The 18,327-nt window shown below is 41.6% G+C and overlaps 1 protein-coding gene across 4 annotated transcripts in view; it reads right to left on the minus strand.

The window, feature by feature from the left end:
• The window catches only part of MME (membrane metalloendopeptidase), a 67,470-nt gene that overhangs the window by 20,277 nt on the left and 28,866 nt on the right, over positions 1 to 18,327 (minus strand). For all 4 annotated transcript variants that reach the window (XM_084639746.1, XM_084639747.1, XM_084639744.1 and 1 more), the window contains 5 exons: positions 16,423 to 16,551; positions 12,982 to 13,080; positions 8,709 to 8,789; positions 7,490 to 7,593; positions 4,087 to 4,145 (listed from right to left, as the gene is read on the minus strand). In XM_084639746.1, the coding sequence (XP_084495872.1) occupies positions 4,087 to 4,145; positions 7,490 to 7,593; positions 8,709 to 8,789; positions 12,982 to 13,080; positions 16,423 to 16,551 (472 nt within the window). The remainder of the gene's footprint in view (positions 1 to 4,086; positions 4,146 to 7,489; positions 7,594 to 8,708; positions 8,790 to 12,981; positions 13,081 to 16,422; positions 16,552 to 18,327) is intronic.

Consider the following 18,327-nt stretch of genomic DNA (forward strand, 5'->3'; position numbering starts at 1 on the left):
CACCAGCCCTGTGCACACCTGCACAACACAGCTCTAGTCCCTGAAGCACAAAGCCTGCTTCCTCGAGGCACTCCTAGGATGCAAGATACTCCAAAGACAACAGGGATGGACATGGGTCCACTGCCTTCTTCCCATATATTTGCCAACAAAGACAACTGGCTGCATGGGGGGGATCTATGGTGCAACTTCTGAAGGTCTCAAACAGTGGGTTATTCCCAGCATTCCCCCTGCACGCCCAACAGCTTAGGGAGAATTCTCTTTGAGGCAGAGTGCCTCCCAGAGGTCCTGCTGAGGAAATGTGGATCCATATCACCCCAGCCCTTGGCTGTACTGAAGCCCCAGAACAGATCCCTAAATTCCCTAAGCACTGTGCTGAAAGCTCTGCTTTAGAAGAAATCTTCTTAAGTGTGTTACTAAGCTATTCAAGCATCAACTTTAAAGATCATGCTGCTTTAATTATAAAGTGACACGCCATAGCTCAAGGATGAGATAGTAAATATGAGCCATAAATTCTTATCAGTCATTAGCTTCAAGCTTCCAAATTATGACTCCTGTTCCACTGATTACTAAGCAAAAGCTATTTTAAACAAAGCTCTGTGAGCAGATTTTTAGGCTGCCTGTTGAAAGGTACTTTCAGAATGTTTATTTGACTTCAACACCCTTGGCCTCATTCTGCAGTCCTTACCCAAGTGCAACTAGTCAGTGAAGTCAATGGAGTATTGTCTGTGTTAAGCTCTTACTGTAGTCTGTTTGTGGGAGCTCTTGTAGCTAAAGATAATTGTGTGGCAGTTTTGCTTTGCTGGCATTTGGGTGATCATGTACTGCTGGTTTCAGTCTGTGTGGTTGGAACTCCATCCCCACATGTTTAATGTTCAAAAACCCCTACCGTGTCAAAGGGGTGCTCACTTGGTGCAGTGCAAAACTGCAAATTTCACATGATTTTGATTTAAAGACAGAAATTGGCTGAGGTTAACTGGAAAAATTTGTGAGCAAACATTATCTGAGTTTCAAGTGGGTGATGAAACCTGAAAACCGGCGCGTTTGGCATGGTTTCACATGTTCATGCAAATATTTCACACAACCCATCTAATCAAATTGCCATGGGCTGCTACATTGTCCCTGGCTCTTATTTAGGTGCACCAGGTGTAGGGTGCCTGGAGGCTTCCACCTACTCCCGTCAATCTTGCCTTCCCTGTGCCAGGGCCAACATTATTGTAGTCTCTGTGCACTAGAGACTACAAACTTCTAGTGCCTCTCTGAGTGCAAGCCCAAAGGCGATGGGGAGTTTTGGGAAAAGGTGGGGCCACATTTGCGGGGCTGTGAACAAGATATAAACGGGCTCAATAAAAACTACGGACCTAGGACTTCAGGACCATTTTGAAATTGTCTAATTTAAAAAAAAAAGAAATATTCCAATCAAACTAGTAACCTTCTTGGAAGTATTGACCTTAGAATTCCAATTCTCTTTCATTCTGTGTCTGATACTAGACCTTCAAAATCAGTGGGAGCAGGAGCAGGGTTTATATGATCCAAGATGCAACATTAACTTTTGTTTTCTTCTGGGTAGAAAATACATACTCTCAAAATGTTAGCAATGTAAATATGCCCCAGAAATATGAAAGGAAAACCGCATCCATTCAGCTCAGTGCAGCTGTGCTTACAGAGTGTGCAATGGAAATCACTTTTTGCCATGCAATAAATTGATATATATTCCTAGAATAAAGTTTCAAATTGCAGTTGAACCTCCTGCTGGAAGTGACTATGTTGCAGAAAAGTGACATAATTTTTAACACTAGCAACCTGAGAACCCAGTGGAAGAAACTGCACACCAGTCTGCACGTTGATTTAATACTTCGTTTAAAAATAGAAGTAAGATTGTAATAGAAACAATTTTTTAAATATTAAACAGCCCTGGTTTAACTGCAATGAAACCAAGAGTGTCAAATATTTTCTTCAAAGGCTTTCCATATGTAAACCAGTAACACGTTATTTCTTCTTGTGCAAGCAATGCAAGATCAGGTCCTATAGTTTCTAAACATGGTACAGCTTTGTTTTCATGCAGTAATAAGAATTATATATGGTTTATGGTGTCTCCATAAGGGGTTATAAAGGCCAGAGGCTGTACCTGTGAGTGTCCCTTCTGTCTTGGTGTCGCATATGAAGCAAAATACTACACAGGGGCACCAAGATGAAAAAAGCAGAAATAACAGATACTTGAATTGAAATAGACACAAGGGGCCAGGTCCTCTCCTGCATCCACCTAGCACAGCAGACTGAAGGGACTATTAGGGGGATAGTTATATGTGCCCCAGTCCCAACACAGGTTAGAGCAGGCTGGGGCTGCTCTAACTTGCCCTAGTTGCCTATGGCCCCCAGGGTGCCCCACCCATCCCCTTCCCTGTCTTCTTCCTAGTCCTTTCTGCTCCTGACATGCCTTAGCCCTCTTGCACCAGGAGTCATGGAAGGAAAGCAGAAATGCTGACTATACCTGCTCTGCACCCACTTCGGCTTCTTCCTTGCCAGGGGCAATCTCCAGCAGGGGCCCTGTGAGCAGTTTCTTGAATAGTGTAAAAGGAGAAGATCTTCCATTTGAGAATTGAACAAATACATAATAGTAAGGAAGCACCCAGCAGGGTTGGGAAATTAGGAGTTCTGGCTTCGGCACTGATCTCTGATTGACTGAGGGAAAGCCCCTTCAACTGCCTGAACTTCAAATTTCTCTAAATTTCTATAAAATGAGGATAATACTTACTGCACCTATGGTATATGCACATTTGAGATCTTTGGATGAAAGTGTCTGCTTTGATGCAAAGTATGTTATTGTTATATAGAAGGGAGAACCTCAGAGGTTTCTCTCATTATTACTATATTCTTTTCTTCAGCCAAAGCCTATTTTTCCATATTCATAAAAATAATTTATCATCTTTTTATTGTTTCTCTTCTATTTCCAAATTATATATAACCAAAGGCGGGCCTGATACGCTGATACTACAAGGTTTCTAGTTATACCCAAAAGCATTGCTAAAGATATTTGATGATTATTGTGTCTTCTTCTCTTCTTTAAGCTGTTTTTGTGCTGAGTTTAATCTGCCAGGTTGACATTTTCATTTTTTCCAGTACAAAGGAAACCAGAATTAAAGAGAGATGAAGCATGTGACAGACCAGGAGTTTCAGGTCATCTGATGGATGACATGTGCTGAACAGAAATAGGAACCAAGGAGCCCCTAGACTTCACAAGATTTTACAGAGCAGTACTTTATAGAATGTGCCGTGTTGTAGGTTTAAGATAAAAAAATGACAAATGCCAGCTGAGCCTATTGCAGTGGAAACAGATTTCCTTACAGGCTAAAGTTAGTTACACTCGTATTTCAAGATGATTTAACATGGGGCCATCTTCTGTTACCTTGCCAAAAGGACATTTCTCTGAGAGTAGCCCCGTTGATTTAGATGAGAATACTCCCAGGGGAAGGAACCTCCATGAACGTAAGGGCAGGAGATTTATGGCCCATAAAGAGGACATGAAAAGGGATGTTAAGGGATTGTAAGGAATACATGCGGTAAGTTCATGCTTCCATTATTCACCTGGATGAAATTCACTGTCCCGACTAAAGCTAGAGTAAATAGGCTTTGTGTGAAGGAGCTATGGAGAAGGTGTAGGGAACAGAATCAATCTCTAATCTACAGACAGAACCCTGGGCAGCTCAGGCCACTGCTTCCTCTCTCAGGCCAGTACAGTTACTGCAACTCCTGGGCATCCCCTAGGCAATGTTTGTGGTCACTGTAATCTTTGACCCACTGGCCACACCTCTTTCGCTTCCACAGCTGAACTCCAAGCTCCCTTCCCTACTGGCTTATGCAGAAATGGTCCACTACCCAGTTCTTCCATGTACAGAAGATGTGGAGTCCCCATCCGTGAGTGAGAGCCCCACAATCACCTAATCCCCAAGTAATGAAACCTCTGTCGTTCTGCTACACTGAGGGCCTTCTGCAGTCCATATGCTATTGGATGCATATCACTTTCAGGGCTTAAAAACAAATAACCAGGCCATTAAAGAACTGTACCTTCAGTATGCTAGTAAACCTTACCTATCTGATTCCTGGTTGCAGAATAAAAGGCATTGACGACAGCGGCCCCACTTATCCACCTACAGAAAACACATAAGAAGTCTAGTTAGAAATGCAATTCTTAACAGCAAGCTCAATGGGGCATGGGAACAGACCAGGAAAGTGACCCTCTCCTTCACCTGTTACTGAAAATATTTAGATTTCCTTTTACTGGCACTAGAAGATTTCACTGGCAAAATTTCAAACACAAAAAAACATAATTAATCCAGATTGCCTATCTTCAAGTAGTGAGACACACCAGCATAGATTATTGTGATTTCAAAGTATTTATGATTAATTAAAATTGTGTTTATAGTCTTATATGTCAATGTTTTCAGGATCCATCATCAGCTATAAGTCCAGAAATCTAGATAGCAGACTTGAGCCTGTGGTCATTATGCAGGGATGTGAGGCCCACACAGGTCTAGAACCTAGTTCTGTAGAGCTACTAGGCAGCTAGCCACTCCAGGCTGTCACCCAGCAGCAGCAGCTATAATTAACTTGAGCTCCATTTCCCACAGCGCATGGAAAGTTTTGCCTCAAGTGTTTGACAGCCAGCAGCCCCATTGGCTCCAGATTGGCTCTGTGACCAATATAAACGCAAGGGGCATTCCAGGGAGTGCCTAGGCAACAGTGTGATTCTTCTGTGGCTGCCATGACTGGTCCTGCTCCTTGCTGTTGAATTCCTGGCTTGTCCTCAGATTGATTAGGACTTCACTGCCTGACTCAGACTCTGACCCTTGGTATTAACCCTGCCTTGGATCTGACTACGAACTCCCCTGCCACTCCCAGTCTTGGGTTTGTCCCTACTCTGACCCTTGGCCCTGATTGACCTCACTGGAATCCTAACAGGGCTTTCTTCCAGTGAAACTGATAAGAATTGTACCTCCATAAGACCACAGCACTGAACCCTTATTTACTACTTGATGGGTGGTTAGTGGGAAGAAAGGAGAATGTATTCTTTGGGAATGATGGACTTCATTTCTCCCATTGTAACTAACCTAAGAGGTACCTCTCTAAGTTAACACTTAATGAATACAAGGATACGTGCTGCTGCTTTTGTGTTAGCGTGATTTTTATTCTCTTCTAAACAGACTGTGTTTTTAATTCTGCTTGAGTCTTATCCCGCTTGGGAGTTTCCTGCTGACCATTCCAGAGACATAAAACAACCTTCAACCTTTAACAAGATGTACTGAAAGAAGGGTGCCTGGAGCCTACTCTGGTCAGGATTCTTGGTCAAAGGGGCACAAACTAGAGTCCCCTCCAAGAAGGTTTATCCCATGCAAAGCTGCAGTCCGATGGATGCATAGGGAATACCTAGTGACCATGGACAAAAACCAAGTGTAAGGTGGTAAGATGACAGGCTGAAAAAGATTACCTGTAGTCTGTTGGACTCTGCCAAAACTGAGCTAAAAACTATAAACCAGCTACAAAGATAAACTGAACAAACCCACTTCTGCAGCTCTTACTTATGAGAATAGTCTTGCATTTGTGGTCGGTGATCCATTCTGGTCATCATCCCCTCTCTGCTTGGGTCCTGCAAATGGCTAAAGTAGCCAAAAGAGTGGGCAGTGCTGGCAGGGGAGGGATGTGGCCAGGTCAACCAGGGACTGGGCTGATACAGCACATGTTTGTTTCAGCCTTTGAGTGGAAAGTAAAGCTGCCCTCCCCCGTGGATGCTAGCCACCCTCTTCAACTGATGAATCCTCACCCCATTTTGCCATGGGTTTTGGTGGAACAGTCCTTGTATGCCAGCAGGGGGCAGATCCGGTCAAATAGCCACAAAGTATATTATCTCACAACAGGTGAGACAACAGAGACTTTGATGCATTAAGGCAGTTTCTCTAAATCAGAAACCACAGAGTAAAATTTACAAAGAACATGAGAAACTGTGCTCTGGTCTGAAACAAGAAGCAGCATCAGCTAGTGAATCACAGCCTTTGAACCCCTCCACGACAGGTAAGTTCTTTCCATTCTGGCACTGGTTAATACTGAACATTTTCTCAAAAGATGGACAAAGTTTTTAAAAAGCTAAAGGCTGAAAAATAAAATTGTAGCTTTGAGATATGCTAGGGACAGCAGAGTTTAGCTGAGCCCGGACAAGAGAACTGGGTAATAGGACAGTTTATTGTAAAAGCAGAGTGTAAATGAAACTATAACAAGAGAAGTAGGTAATAGAGCACTGCAAGGGAGCCAGCTGGAGAGAGGGATGTGCACAAATTTAGTCGTTAGCTGCACTCATACAGTTGCACAGATGTCAGTGCTTAGATCAATTGCTGTCAGTCTATAGTAGTTACATTCTATGTCATTAAATTAAATGACCTAAGTGAAGTATCATAGTAATATTTCAGGTTGGAAGGAGGCCCCCGGGACCATTTAGGGCGTTTAGCTTTTTTATATCAGCTTCTCTACCTCTAAGGGTATGTCTACAGTACAAGCACGACAGTGGGGCAACAGCAGCGCGGCAGCTACACCACACTGTAGTGTAGGCACTTACTGTAGTGACGGAAGTGGGTTTTCCATTGCTGTAGCAAATCCAGCCCCTTGAGAGGCAGTAGCTAAGCTAAGCTAAGCACCACTGGAAGAATTCTTTCTTTGACCTAATGATGTCTACGCTGGGGCTTAGGTAAGCTTCACTACATCTCTCAGGGGTGTTAATTTTTCGTACCCCGTGAGCAACGTTGCTAGGTCAACCTAAGTTTTAGGTGTAGACCAGACCTGAAGTGTTTGCCTAAGTTTTTGTGACTTCTTATCTTATAAGATTTGCAAAAAATGTGTATAGTAATTAAGAGCCATTTCCTGCATAGCTAGGTAGACAAACTTCCCATTGATTTCACTGTGCTTCACAGCCGGATCGTATTTATAAGATAAATGTATACATGATGGATTAAATTTGTAATATAACTGCATTATGTTTCAGTTATTCCAGTATCATTCTCAACTCAGTACCTCACAAGCTCAAGCTCCCAAAAAACTCACCAATATACATGCTGCATTCTTTTATATTACCTAAATAAATGTAATCACCTTTCTTGTTTTGATAAATACTCGGACTTTCCTGAATTCAGATCTATCTTCAAACACCAATTAATGAGAGAACATCCGGAGACCGTAGATCCCTGGTAACATCTGTGCTGATTTAGGGTGAACAAGCAAGTCAAAGTGCTAATGCTCTGCTTTCAGTGTGTGCAGGAAATGTTAGTACACTGCTCACATAGTGTGGAGAAATGTGCACATTGCTCAGCAATGGTAGCAAACATCTATGGCCATGTGGAACTGAGTGCTGGGGAGGAGTGTGGCCAATCCCAGGTGCTTACCTGAAAGCCAGTTATGTCTTACTTTAAACACATGTGATAAACAATACACAGACATTTAAAATACATACTGTTCCTTGTCCACCTTTTCTCTGAGCTTCTTCAGACGCTTCCTTTGGCTAAATAGCAAACTTTGAATGATGTTCTCAAAGTACTCGTCCTCTTTGTAGTTCAGCTTAAAAAAGGAGAAATAAAAGAAAAATGATATTGCAGGTTTGTTACTTGACTGCTACCGAAGAGGGACTGGATTTAAAAAGTCCATTTCGAGCATGGTACTCAGAGTGATGAATTTCCTATGAAAATTTCTAAGCTGCAAAAGCAGATCTTGGTTTGCAGTGCTCTGTAACATCATTCCCTGGGTATCACAACTACATCAGCACCAGGACATACGCTAATGTAATGTTGCAGTGCAGTGTACCCCAAAGGATCATTATTTGCCACCACTATTTCGTATTTGTAGATTTAGGGCTGGATTCTGCCATCATTACTTGGAGTGAGTAGTACCTTATTCTAGAAATCACCTAATTCAAATCAATGGTGCTGCTTCCCAGGAGTATGCATGTCAGAATCAGGCCAGTAGGTTATTTTAAGAAGATATTCTGATTTTTTTTATGACTCTCCATTCTTTTTTAGCTTTAAAAATATTAACAGCACTTTGGACTCCTACCCCACCTTCTATCTGAGGCTCTCAACATGCTTTACATACTTTAATGAAAGTAACTCATGATATCCCTGCAAGGCAGGAGAGAATTATGAGCCACACTTTGCAGATGGACAAACTGAGATACAGTTTACACTAGGTGACTTGCAGAAGGTCACAAATGAAGGGCCAAATTCAACCCTGATATGGGCACAACTTCTTTGAATTCCATGAAACTGAAGTCACTTAAAGCAGGACTGTTTAATTCACACATAGTCAGTAGAAATACTGGGCCTGATTCTCCATTGCACTACTCCAATTTTATGCTGATATAATGCCATTGGAATCTGCACTTATGCACCATCCCCTGGGCATTTCTTGGCTTATACCAGCAGCAAATTATACCACTACCCATGCTGGATCAATCATCTGTGCCACACTGCATATCGGGGGGGAGGAGGGCGGATGTGCAGAACCTAAACTCCACCCACTCCCTGACTCCTGCTCCCCTGAATTCAAGATCCAGGCAGCCCATGTGGAGGTGAAATCTTACGCCTTATATCCCTGCATAGGCGTGTAGTACAATCACAGAATAGTTCTTAAGAGCCTTTGCTAACCATTGTTTGCATGATGACTTTATGGATACTTACATCTTGGTATTCATTATTCAGTTTATTATTATCTGTTATGATATCATCTGGATAGCCGATCCTCTCTGTAATTGCTGCAGCCTAAAGGACATAATAATATTTAAATGGGTTTGCTATTACATGCCAATCCAAATACAGCTATACCTCCAAGATAATCAGATACTAGTAATGTACCAGATGTTTACAGGCACCTATTTGGAAATACCTGTGTAGGAGCCTTCAGTCTCATTGTACAGAGTTTTTGTTGAGGTATTTTTTTTCTTTTCTTTTATGGATTTTAAGGATTGTAAAGTCCTATGGTTAATTACTTTATGACTCTAAAAGAATTAAAAAAATGTGTCCCATTCAACAGAAATACTATCATATGCTTTTTCTATAAACCCGTATGCTAGAGCAGGACCCCATATCTCAGCAGCAGTTTCAAATGCAATACTTATTTCAGTGAATGGAAGATTATCCCAACGTATCTGATATTTCTACAAGACAGAAATTAAATTAATAATTTTAATTTGTGTAACTTCAACACAAGACAGGCAAAATAGTCTTGTTAATATTTGCAGGGATAAGTACATTATATGGAGAGATGGGATCAAATTGAAATCCTGAATCTGAACAAATCCTAGCTTTTGAAGACAGGAATTTTCAGAATCTGAATCTGGATCCAAATTTTAGAGCAGGCTTCTACATCTACCATTGACTGAACCAAACCCCTGTATTTGAACACCCCTGTATATTGAGGGGTTTGATTGAAATCCAGATCCAGTCTTTTCAGTCCAGACCATTCAATGTCCATTACTTTGTGTAACTAATCAGTGTTTTCTATTTGATGACACGGCCAGAAGTTATAAAAATCCTCATGATAGTAAAGGCCTCCTTGGCAATCCTTTCTCATATTTTCAAAATATAAATGCCACAGTGAATTTAACTGTTAAACCATTAACTGATATGTCTGTAAGTAATGCTCTGACTGGCTATGCACACAAATAAGCAATATAAGTAACTCATCTCAGTACATTTGGGAATCTTAGGGCCTGTCTACACTTACGGGGGATTGATGAGCGGCGATCGATGTATTGCGGTCGATTTAGCGGGTCTAGTGAAGACCCGCTAAATTAACCAGAGATTGCTCTCCCGTCGACTCCTGTACTCCAGATCGAGAAGAATAGGGGCAGTCAACGGGAGAGCATCTCCCGTCGACATTACATAGTGTGGACCCTGCGGTAAGTAGGTCTAAGCTACGTTGCTTTGAGTTACACTATTCACGTAACTCAAATTGTGTAGCTTCGATCAAATTTCCCCTATAGTGTAAACAAGGCCTAATACTAATTAGTCTGAAATGTAATGATTTGAGTCAAAGGCTCATCCATGTGAATCTGCATAGTCTTGCCAATGTTTCTTAGGTTGGAGAGGCTGAGCACATATCAGAACTAATTATAGTACAGAGTGTACAATAGGTGCTCAATATACTACCTTGCTTAAAATACCATTCTTGGACTCAACCTACTGTATTGTTGAACTGTTGATATAGATTATAACTAACTATTCTCTATGACCATGGATGTACATAAATATAATATAGTATAATTGCATCTACATTGCATAAGCATGTAATGAAAGACACTAACGTAAAGCAAAATGTGCAGGGGAGATGGTTAAACTCATTGGGGAACACTAACTTTGAACTTCCTGACTGTAATGTTGCAATAATGACATTATTTTATATGTTGCAGAACCTAGAGCCTGTTGAAAAAACAACAATACATTTCACAGGAATTTTTCAAAAAAATTAATGGGTTTTTCCAAATTTTGAAAAAATACAATTGTCAAAAAAAACTGACCAGCTTGATACTAGGTAGAAAAATCCTACCATTTTCAGGGTTTTCTTTAAAAAAAAATTAGAGACAGCATTTGATGAAAAAGTCATTAAAATACTCAAAATTGGGAAAATTTCAACCAGCTCTAGAATATTGTTGATAAATGCAAAGTAATGCACATACTCCCAACTATGCATACAAAATGATGGGGTCTAAATTAGCTATTACCACTCAAGCAGATCTTGGAGTCACTCTGAGTAGTTCTCTGAAAACACCTGCTCAATGTGGAGCGGCAGTCAAAAATGCTAACAGAATGTTAGGAACCATTAGGCTTCAGAGTAGCAGCCGTGTTAGTCTGTATTTGCAAAAAGAAAAGGAGGACTTGTGGCACCTTAGAGACTAACCAATTTATTTGAGCATAAGCTTTCGTGAGCTACAGGAAGTGAGCTGTAGCTCACGAAAGCTTATGATCAAATAAATCTGTTAGTCTCTAAGGTGCCACAAGTACTCCTTTTCTTTTTAGGAACCATTAAGAAAGAGATAGATAAGACAGAAAATATCAGAACACCACTGTATAAATCTATGGTACGCCCACACCTTGAATACAGTGGGCAGTTCTGGTCAGCCCATTTAAAAATAGATCTATTAGAATTAGAAAAGGTGCAGAGAAGGGCAACAAAAATGATTGGGGGGGATGGAACAGCTTCCATCTGAGGAGAGATTAGAAATACTGGGACTGTTCAGCTTAGAAAGGAGTTGACTAAGGGGGGATATGATAGAAATCTATAAAATCTTGACTGGTGGGGAGAAAATTACTAGGGAAGTGTTATTTACCCCTTCACATACCCTAAGAACTAGGCTCACCCAAGGAAATTAATAGGCACTAGGTCTAAAACCAACATAAGTGTCAGGAATTAGGAACTGCAGCAGAGCTAGTCTCCACGCAGCCTCATCAGTACAGCTGACCTGCAGAAGCCTGCCTGATTAGCGACACCACCTGATTGGCTGCTGAGGCCAGAAGGCTGGCTTTTAAGCCAGCAGCAGCAGCAGCTTGCTGGCTTCTCAGTGATCATACTGTCCTACCCTCCTCCCCCATATGCCTGCTCCTGCCTTCCACCTAGCCTCGCTTCTGTCCTGACCATGCCTTGAACCACTCCTTGCCTGCTGCCCTGCTTGATCCAGTTCCTGACCTCGTTTGATCCTAGGCTCTGGCTCCTGACTATGGACTCCAGCTTGAACCTGTATCTGATACTCAGTTTCTGCCTTCTGGTTTGACCCTTGGCTCCCGATGACTGACTATGGCTCAGACTCTGGCCACTAGGCTAGGCTGCCCTCATCTCGGTCTGCCGACAATAAGGATGTACTTTTTCACACAATGCACAGTCAACCTATGGAACTTGTTGCCAGGAGTTGTTGTGAAGGCCAAAAGTATAACTGGGCTCAAAAAAGAATTACCTAAGTTCATGGACGATCAGTCCATCAATGGGTATTAGCCAAGATAGGGATGCAACACAATGCTTTAGGTGACCCTAAATATCGGACTGCCAGAAGCTGAGACTGGACAACGGGATGGATCACTCTGAAGCATCTGGCACCAGCCACTGTTGGAAGATAGGATATTGGACTAGGTGGACCACTGATCTGACACTATGGCCGTTCTTATGTTCTTATTAGAAATCATCCCATTTGGTTATCTCCCCTGCAAAAGAAGGATGGTCTCCTACAGTATGTTGTCTAGTGTTTAATTCAGCCTAGTTTTAAACGTCTAAAGCAACAGGACTTTATCTCTGCCCTTAGAAGCCTGTTCTACAGATCTCACTGTCCAGGAGTTTTTCACAATATTCAGCCTAAATGTTTCCCTTCTTAATTCCATCCCATTACTCCTACAGTCATTTTAGCTCAGTGAATTACCTTAAATCATTCCTTTACATTTTGGTCTTTATAACTGTCTACAAATATTGTATTTGAAAGGGTATCTACTCCCTTTGTCCCTGCTCAGCCCAGTGATTCTCAACCTTTTCTATACATGGATTTCCTGTTCCATGCCAGGATCCTCCAATGTAACCAGGACTTAACTGAGACCCCCTTCTATTCAGTAAATGGGAAAGGCAGGGTGGTTGTGACCCCTGCCCCCAGTTAAAAACCCATTAGTCGAACCATGCATATTTATCTCTTTTAACCTTTCCTCATCAGTCATTCCCAGACAATCTGAAAACTGCTAATGTAGTGTCTGGAGCTTGAAAAACTATGATTATATGTGTGATTGGTACACTTTTAAGGTCTGGAAAAACAAGGGATCTCCATATTGTACTATCTTGATTGCTGTTATTCTGACCTAACTAAAGGAACAGTAGATAAATGCAATGGTATGACTGTCTGATTAGATTTTTTGGTCAATTTAAGTTACCACTCTCTACAGTAGGGTTATAAAACAAATCAAAACTTGTTTTTTCACTTACTTTTTGTTCTGCTTTCTTTTTGGTTTCTGCATCCATCCAGGTGAGTTCATCTAACGTTGTTATAAAAACCTCACGGATTTGTGTAATCATTTCTTGAACCTGGGAAAAGCCATCAGAATACAGTAATTTTTCCCTAAATCATCATCTGTTCTGTACATTCTTGTTGTTACTCAAATGGCATATTAATTGAGCAACAAACAAACAAAATCTTAAGGCCAATTTTATCAGAAAGCAAAGTTTCCAAGTGGAAAGTGTTAATTATAACAATTACCTTTGTTATTTAAAGAATCAAAAGTTAAAAGTGGCTATTACTTATTGCAGCAATAATTATTTGGGAAGATGTTAGGGTCAGTGATCCTAAAGAATGTATGATTAGACAATAACCCTGTAATAACCTCAAAGGAAAAATCATGTATTTTCACATCATTAGCCATAATAAAATACTGTTTTAAATAACTAAATTCACCCTCCTTTCATTGAGAAAATATACCTTACAAAATCATTTTACTTAAATATTTAATTCATCAATTTATTTTAATTAAGTTGATTTAAAAGAGTTGGTTTTCAGAAAAGGTAATCAAATTCAGTGCCTCGCTCTGTAACCTTCTCTGCTTTATGATATTGCCAGCTGCAGTTTGCCTAAGCTGTAGATTGCCTAATCTCCACTGACATCCACTCTTAGGGTCATTTGCTAATTGCTTGTTTTACTGTCCTGGAAAAGGTACATAATCCCATCACCACAGATTGCTGACATGGGTGCTTCCCAGCGTATTGCTGAGTAGCATTTTCTTCACTGTTCTTAACCCAACCTGAACATCTGAATGTGGGAAATAACATTTTATGCTTTTGCAATTAGTGTTCCCTCTGTACTGGATGAGGGAACTAAATCTATTTGCTTAGAAACATTAGCAGAGTAGTACTGCATGATGATGTACTGTGTAACGTTTGTCAGATAACTCAAAGATTCTCTTGAACTGATAAGCTTGCTTTTCCTTTTCCTGATCTAGCCCTTGGTAGCCATTAGCATGGGAATGAAACAAAGCTACTATATTTTCAAGGAACAAGTTCTGACACTGGATGAATGAGTGGTGCAGCTCCCATTTATGTCAGTTGGAGCAGCTGCAAGCATGCCAAGACAGAATTTGCCCTGGGCATCTGCAGTGGAATGAAATGAATATCAGCAATAATTGGCAGGTTTCAGAGTAGCAGCCATGTTAGTCTATATTCGCAAAAAGAACAGGAGGACTTGTGGCACCTTAGAGACTAACCAATTTATTAGAGCATGAGCTTTCGTGAGCTACAGCTCACTTCATCAGATGCATAAAAGTGGAAAATGCAGTGAGGATGTTTTTATACACACAGATCATGAAAAAATGGGTGTTTACCACTTCAAAAGGTTTTCTCTCCCCCGACCCCACTCTCCTGCTGGTAATAGCTTATCTAAAGTGATCATTCTCCTTACAATGTGTATGATAATCAAGGTGGGCCATTTCCAGCACAAATCCAGGGTTTAACAAGACCATCCTGGCCACTCTGGATGTAGAAGCCCTCTACACCAACATTCCACACAAAGATGTACTACAAGCCTTCAAGAACACTATCCCCGATAATGTCACGGCTAACCTGGTGGCTGAACTTTGTGACTTTGTCCTCACCCATAACTATTTCACATTTGGGGACAATGTATACCTTCAGATCAGCGGCACTGCTGTGGGTACCCGCATGGCCCCACAGTATGCCAACATTTTTATGGCTGACTTAGAACAATGCTTCCTCAGCTCTCATCCCTTAATACCCCTACTCTACTTGCGCTATATTGATGACATCTTGACCCATGGAAAAGAAGCCCTTGAGGAATTCCACCATGATTTCAACAATTTCCATCCCACCATCAACCTCAGCCTGGACCAGTCCACACAAGAGATCCACTTCCTGGACACTACAATGCTAATAAACGATGGTCACATAAACGCCACCTCATACTGGAAACCTACTGACCGCTATTCCTACCTACATGCCTCCAGCTTTCACCCAGACCACACCACACGGTCCATTGTCTACAGCCAAGCTCTGCAATACAACCACATTTGCTCCAACCCCTCAGACAGAGACAAACACCTACAAGATCTCTGTCAAGCATTTTTACAACTACAATACCCACCTGCTGAAGTGAAGAAACAGATTGACAGAGCCAGAAGAGTTCCCAGAAGTCACCTACTACAGGACAGGCCTAACAAAGAAAATAACAGAACGCCACTAGCTGTCACCTTCAGCCCCCAACTAAAACCCCTCCAACGCATCATCAAGGATCTACAACCTATCCTGAAGGACGACCCATCACGCTCACAAATCTTGGGAGACAGGCCAGTCCTTGCCTACAGACAGCCCCCCAACCTGAAGCAAATACTTACCAGCAACTACATACCACACAACAGAACCACTAACCCAGGAACCTATCCTCGCAACAAAGCCCATTGCCAACTGTGCCCACATATCTATTCAGGGGACACCATCACAGGGCCTAATCACATCAGCCACACTATCAGAGGCTCGTTCACCTGCACATCTACCAATGTGATATATGCCATCATGTGCCAGCAATGCCCGTCTGCCATGTACATTGGTCAAACTGGACAGTCCCTACATAAAAGAATAAATGGACACAAATCAGATGTCAAGAATTATAACATTCATAAACCAGTCAGAGAACACTTAAATCTCTCTGGTCACACGATTACAGACATGAAAGTTGCGATATTACAACAGAAAAACTTCAAAACCAGACTCCAGCGAGAGACTGCTGCATTGGAATTCATTTGCAAATTGGATACAATTAACTTAGGCTTGAATAGAGACTGGGAGTGGCTAAGTCATTATGCAAGGTAACCTGTTTTTTCCTACCTCCCCCCTTCCCCGTTCCTCAGACGTTCTTGTTAAACCCTGGATTTGTGCTGGAAATGGCCCACCTTGATTATCATACACACTGTAAGGAGAGTGATCACTTTAGATAAGCTATTACCAGCAAGAGAGTGGGGTGGAGGGAGAGAAAACCTGGATTTGTGCTGGAAATGGCCCACCTTGATTATCATACACATTGTAAGGAGAGTGATCACTTTAGATAAGCTACTACCAGCAGGAGAGTGGGGTGGGGGGAGAGAAAACCTTTTGAAGTGATAAACACCCATTTTTTCATGATCTGTATGTATAAAAACATCCTCACTGCATTTTCCACTTTTATGCATCTGATGAAGTGAGCTGTAGCTCACGAAAGCTTATGCTCAAATAAATTGGTTAGTCTCTAAGGTGCCACAAGTACTCCTTTTCTTTTAGCAATAATTGGGTTTCTACAACTCTAATATGAAGCCAATTTCTATTAAATCATCATCCACTAAACTTTAACCACTTGGATGGTGAACAAGTTAAGTGAACTGAAAACATTACCACATGTTTACTGTCTCCAGAAAATGCTTCCTCTACATACAGTCGTCCCACTGCGTTCTCCATATTGCCATTGACATAGTTTGCACAGCGCCGCCAAACAGCTGTTTCTGATGTTGTGCCATAAAGTGCCTGTTAAACATAAACATTAGATAAAGGAATGGCATCTGGGTCAACATAAACAGAAGGAGAATGGTGGCTGATTGCCAGACTATGAGTTTTGCAGGAGTCTAATCTACCCTCACTGACTACATTTAATTATCATTAGTGTTAGTGGGGATGAGGTGTACTCTCTAAATTGAACACTGATCTGAGCAAACATACGGGAGTCACTGGCAACATTTCCTATCCCTCCAGCAGCCAAGGAAGGGAGTGGGGGAAGAAAAACACCCCTAATAGCCACAAAGGGGAGAGATAAGGAAGGTGTTGCTGCACATTGCTGCTCTGGTGCCTGTATTTGAACTGCAACCCCGTGCTCCACTAAGGGCCACTGTGACCAGAGGACAAATTCACACCCAGAGGTGGAAGGTTGAGCTTTCCACCACAGCCCTGCCAGCAGCTCCATAAGAGTGTCACTGGTGGTATCTGAGCAGGGGATCTACCTAGTCAATACCCCAGATACATAGGCTATACCACCTTTCCAGCGAGAGCCACACATTTTGGGGGCAGCCCTGACTGTTTGAAGGGAGGCTGTTGGTATCTCGTACTATCAATGTACATGTTGCAAAGATTTTGTCATGATATTTCATTAATAAATGATGATGCAGAGATGTTGATGTGATGGTGTGACATCACAAAATGATTACAATGTTAGGGAGTCACACCGTGATTATCTGGTGGCTCCCTGGAGCCCTGTTCAGTGAGGAAAGAGTTATCCTTTTCTTCAAGATTGTAGATCTGGGACTTCATGTATTAAGAGCTACATAGTTGCTGCACTTTGCACTGAATTAATGATAGTGAAAAGGAAAACTTCTGATATTTCCTTTCACCTCAACAAATACATGAAGAATTAGGAGGAGAGGAAATGGCTTCAGTGGGACACAATATAGAATTGTCTACGACAGGCTTCCCTGAAGACCTTGCATTGTTGCAGCTTTTCCATGACTCTTACATGATTCAACACTGCCACTGAATAGAATAGAAAATTCCTCTATTTCTAATTTTGCTTCCTTTTTCTCACACAGATACACACATATACCCTGCATCAGGGGAAATATGCATGTAATACAATACTGGCACAGTATGCTGGGACTGATTCACTTTTAAACACAAAAAGAAGCAGACATAGCAAAAATAAATACAAAAAAAAATCACGCTGTCATGTTATGGTCGACATTTTTTACTCAGAAATCAGGGGGCTAGAGTCAGTAGGTCAGCCAAGCTGTGCTCAGCACAAGTTCAATGGGAGACCATGAAAGTGACCTCAGTGCTGCTCAATCTTACACCAGCTTCCCACAAACCAAAGCGGGGTGGCAGTTGTTGCTGCAGCTGTTGCTCAGGTGCCCCCTTACACCTGGCCACACGCCACATACATGGGCTAGAATAGCCAGGAGAGAGATTACGGTGCTCTTTGTTGCTCAGGGATTCTCCTACACCTGCGGAATCCTCAGGAAGCGGCTTTTAAGTCTGTTTTGCCTCACCAGCATGGCGCAATGAACTGGTGAATCTGGCACTGGAAATCCAAACTTATGTTTCCTACAACAATGGAAACTCATCCGCTCTGCATGTGATTATCAATGGTGCTAAACTACAATGCATTGATATAGATTCATGTGTGTAAGGCGACCACATGGGTCTATTAGAAACCATACCACTAACTTTCATTATTTTATTGTGCATAAACTCTCAATTACAGTGTTCTATTAATATAGCTTTTAACATTTAACTTCTGTTTTTTAAAGAATAATA

The sequence above is a fragment of the Lepidochelys olivacea genome (genome assembly GCF_965140295.1).
Source record: "Lepidochelys olivacea isolate rLepOli2 genome assembly, chromosome: 9".
Classification (NCBI taxonomy): Eukaryota; Metazoa; Chordata; order Testudines; family Cheloniidae; genus Lepidochelys; species Lepidochelys olivacea.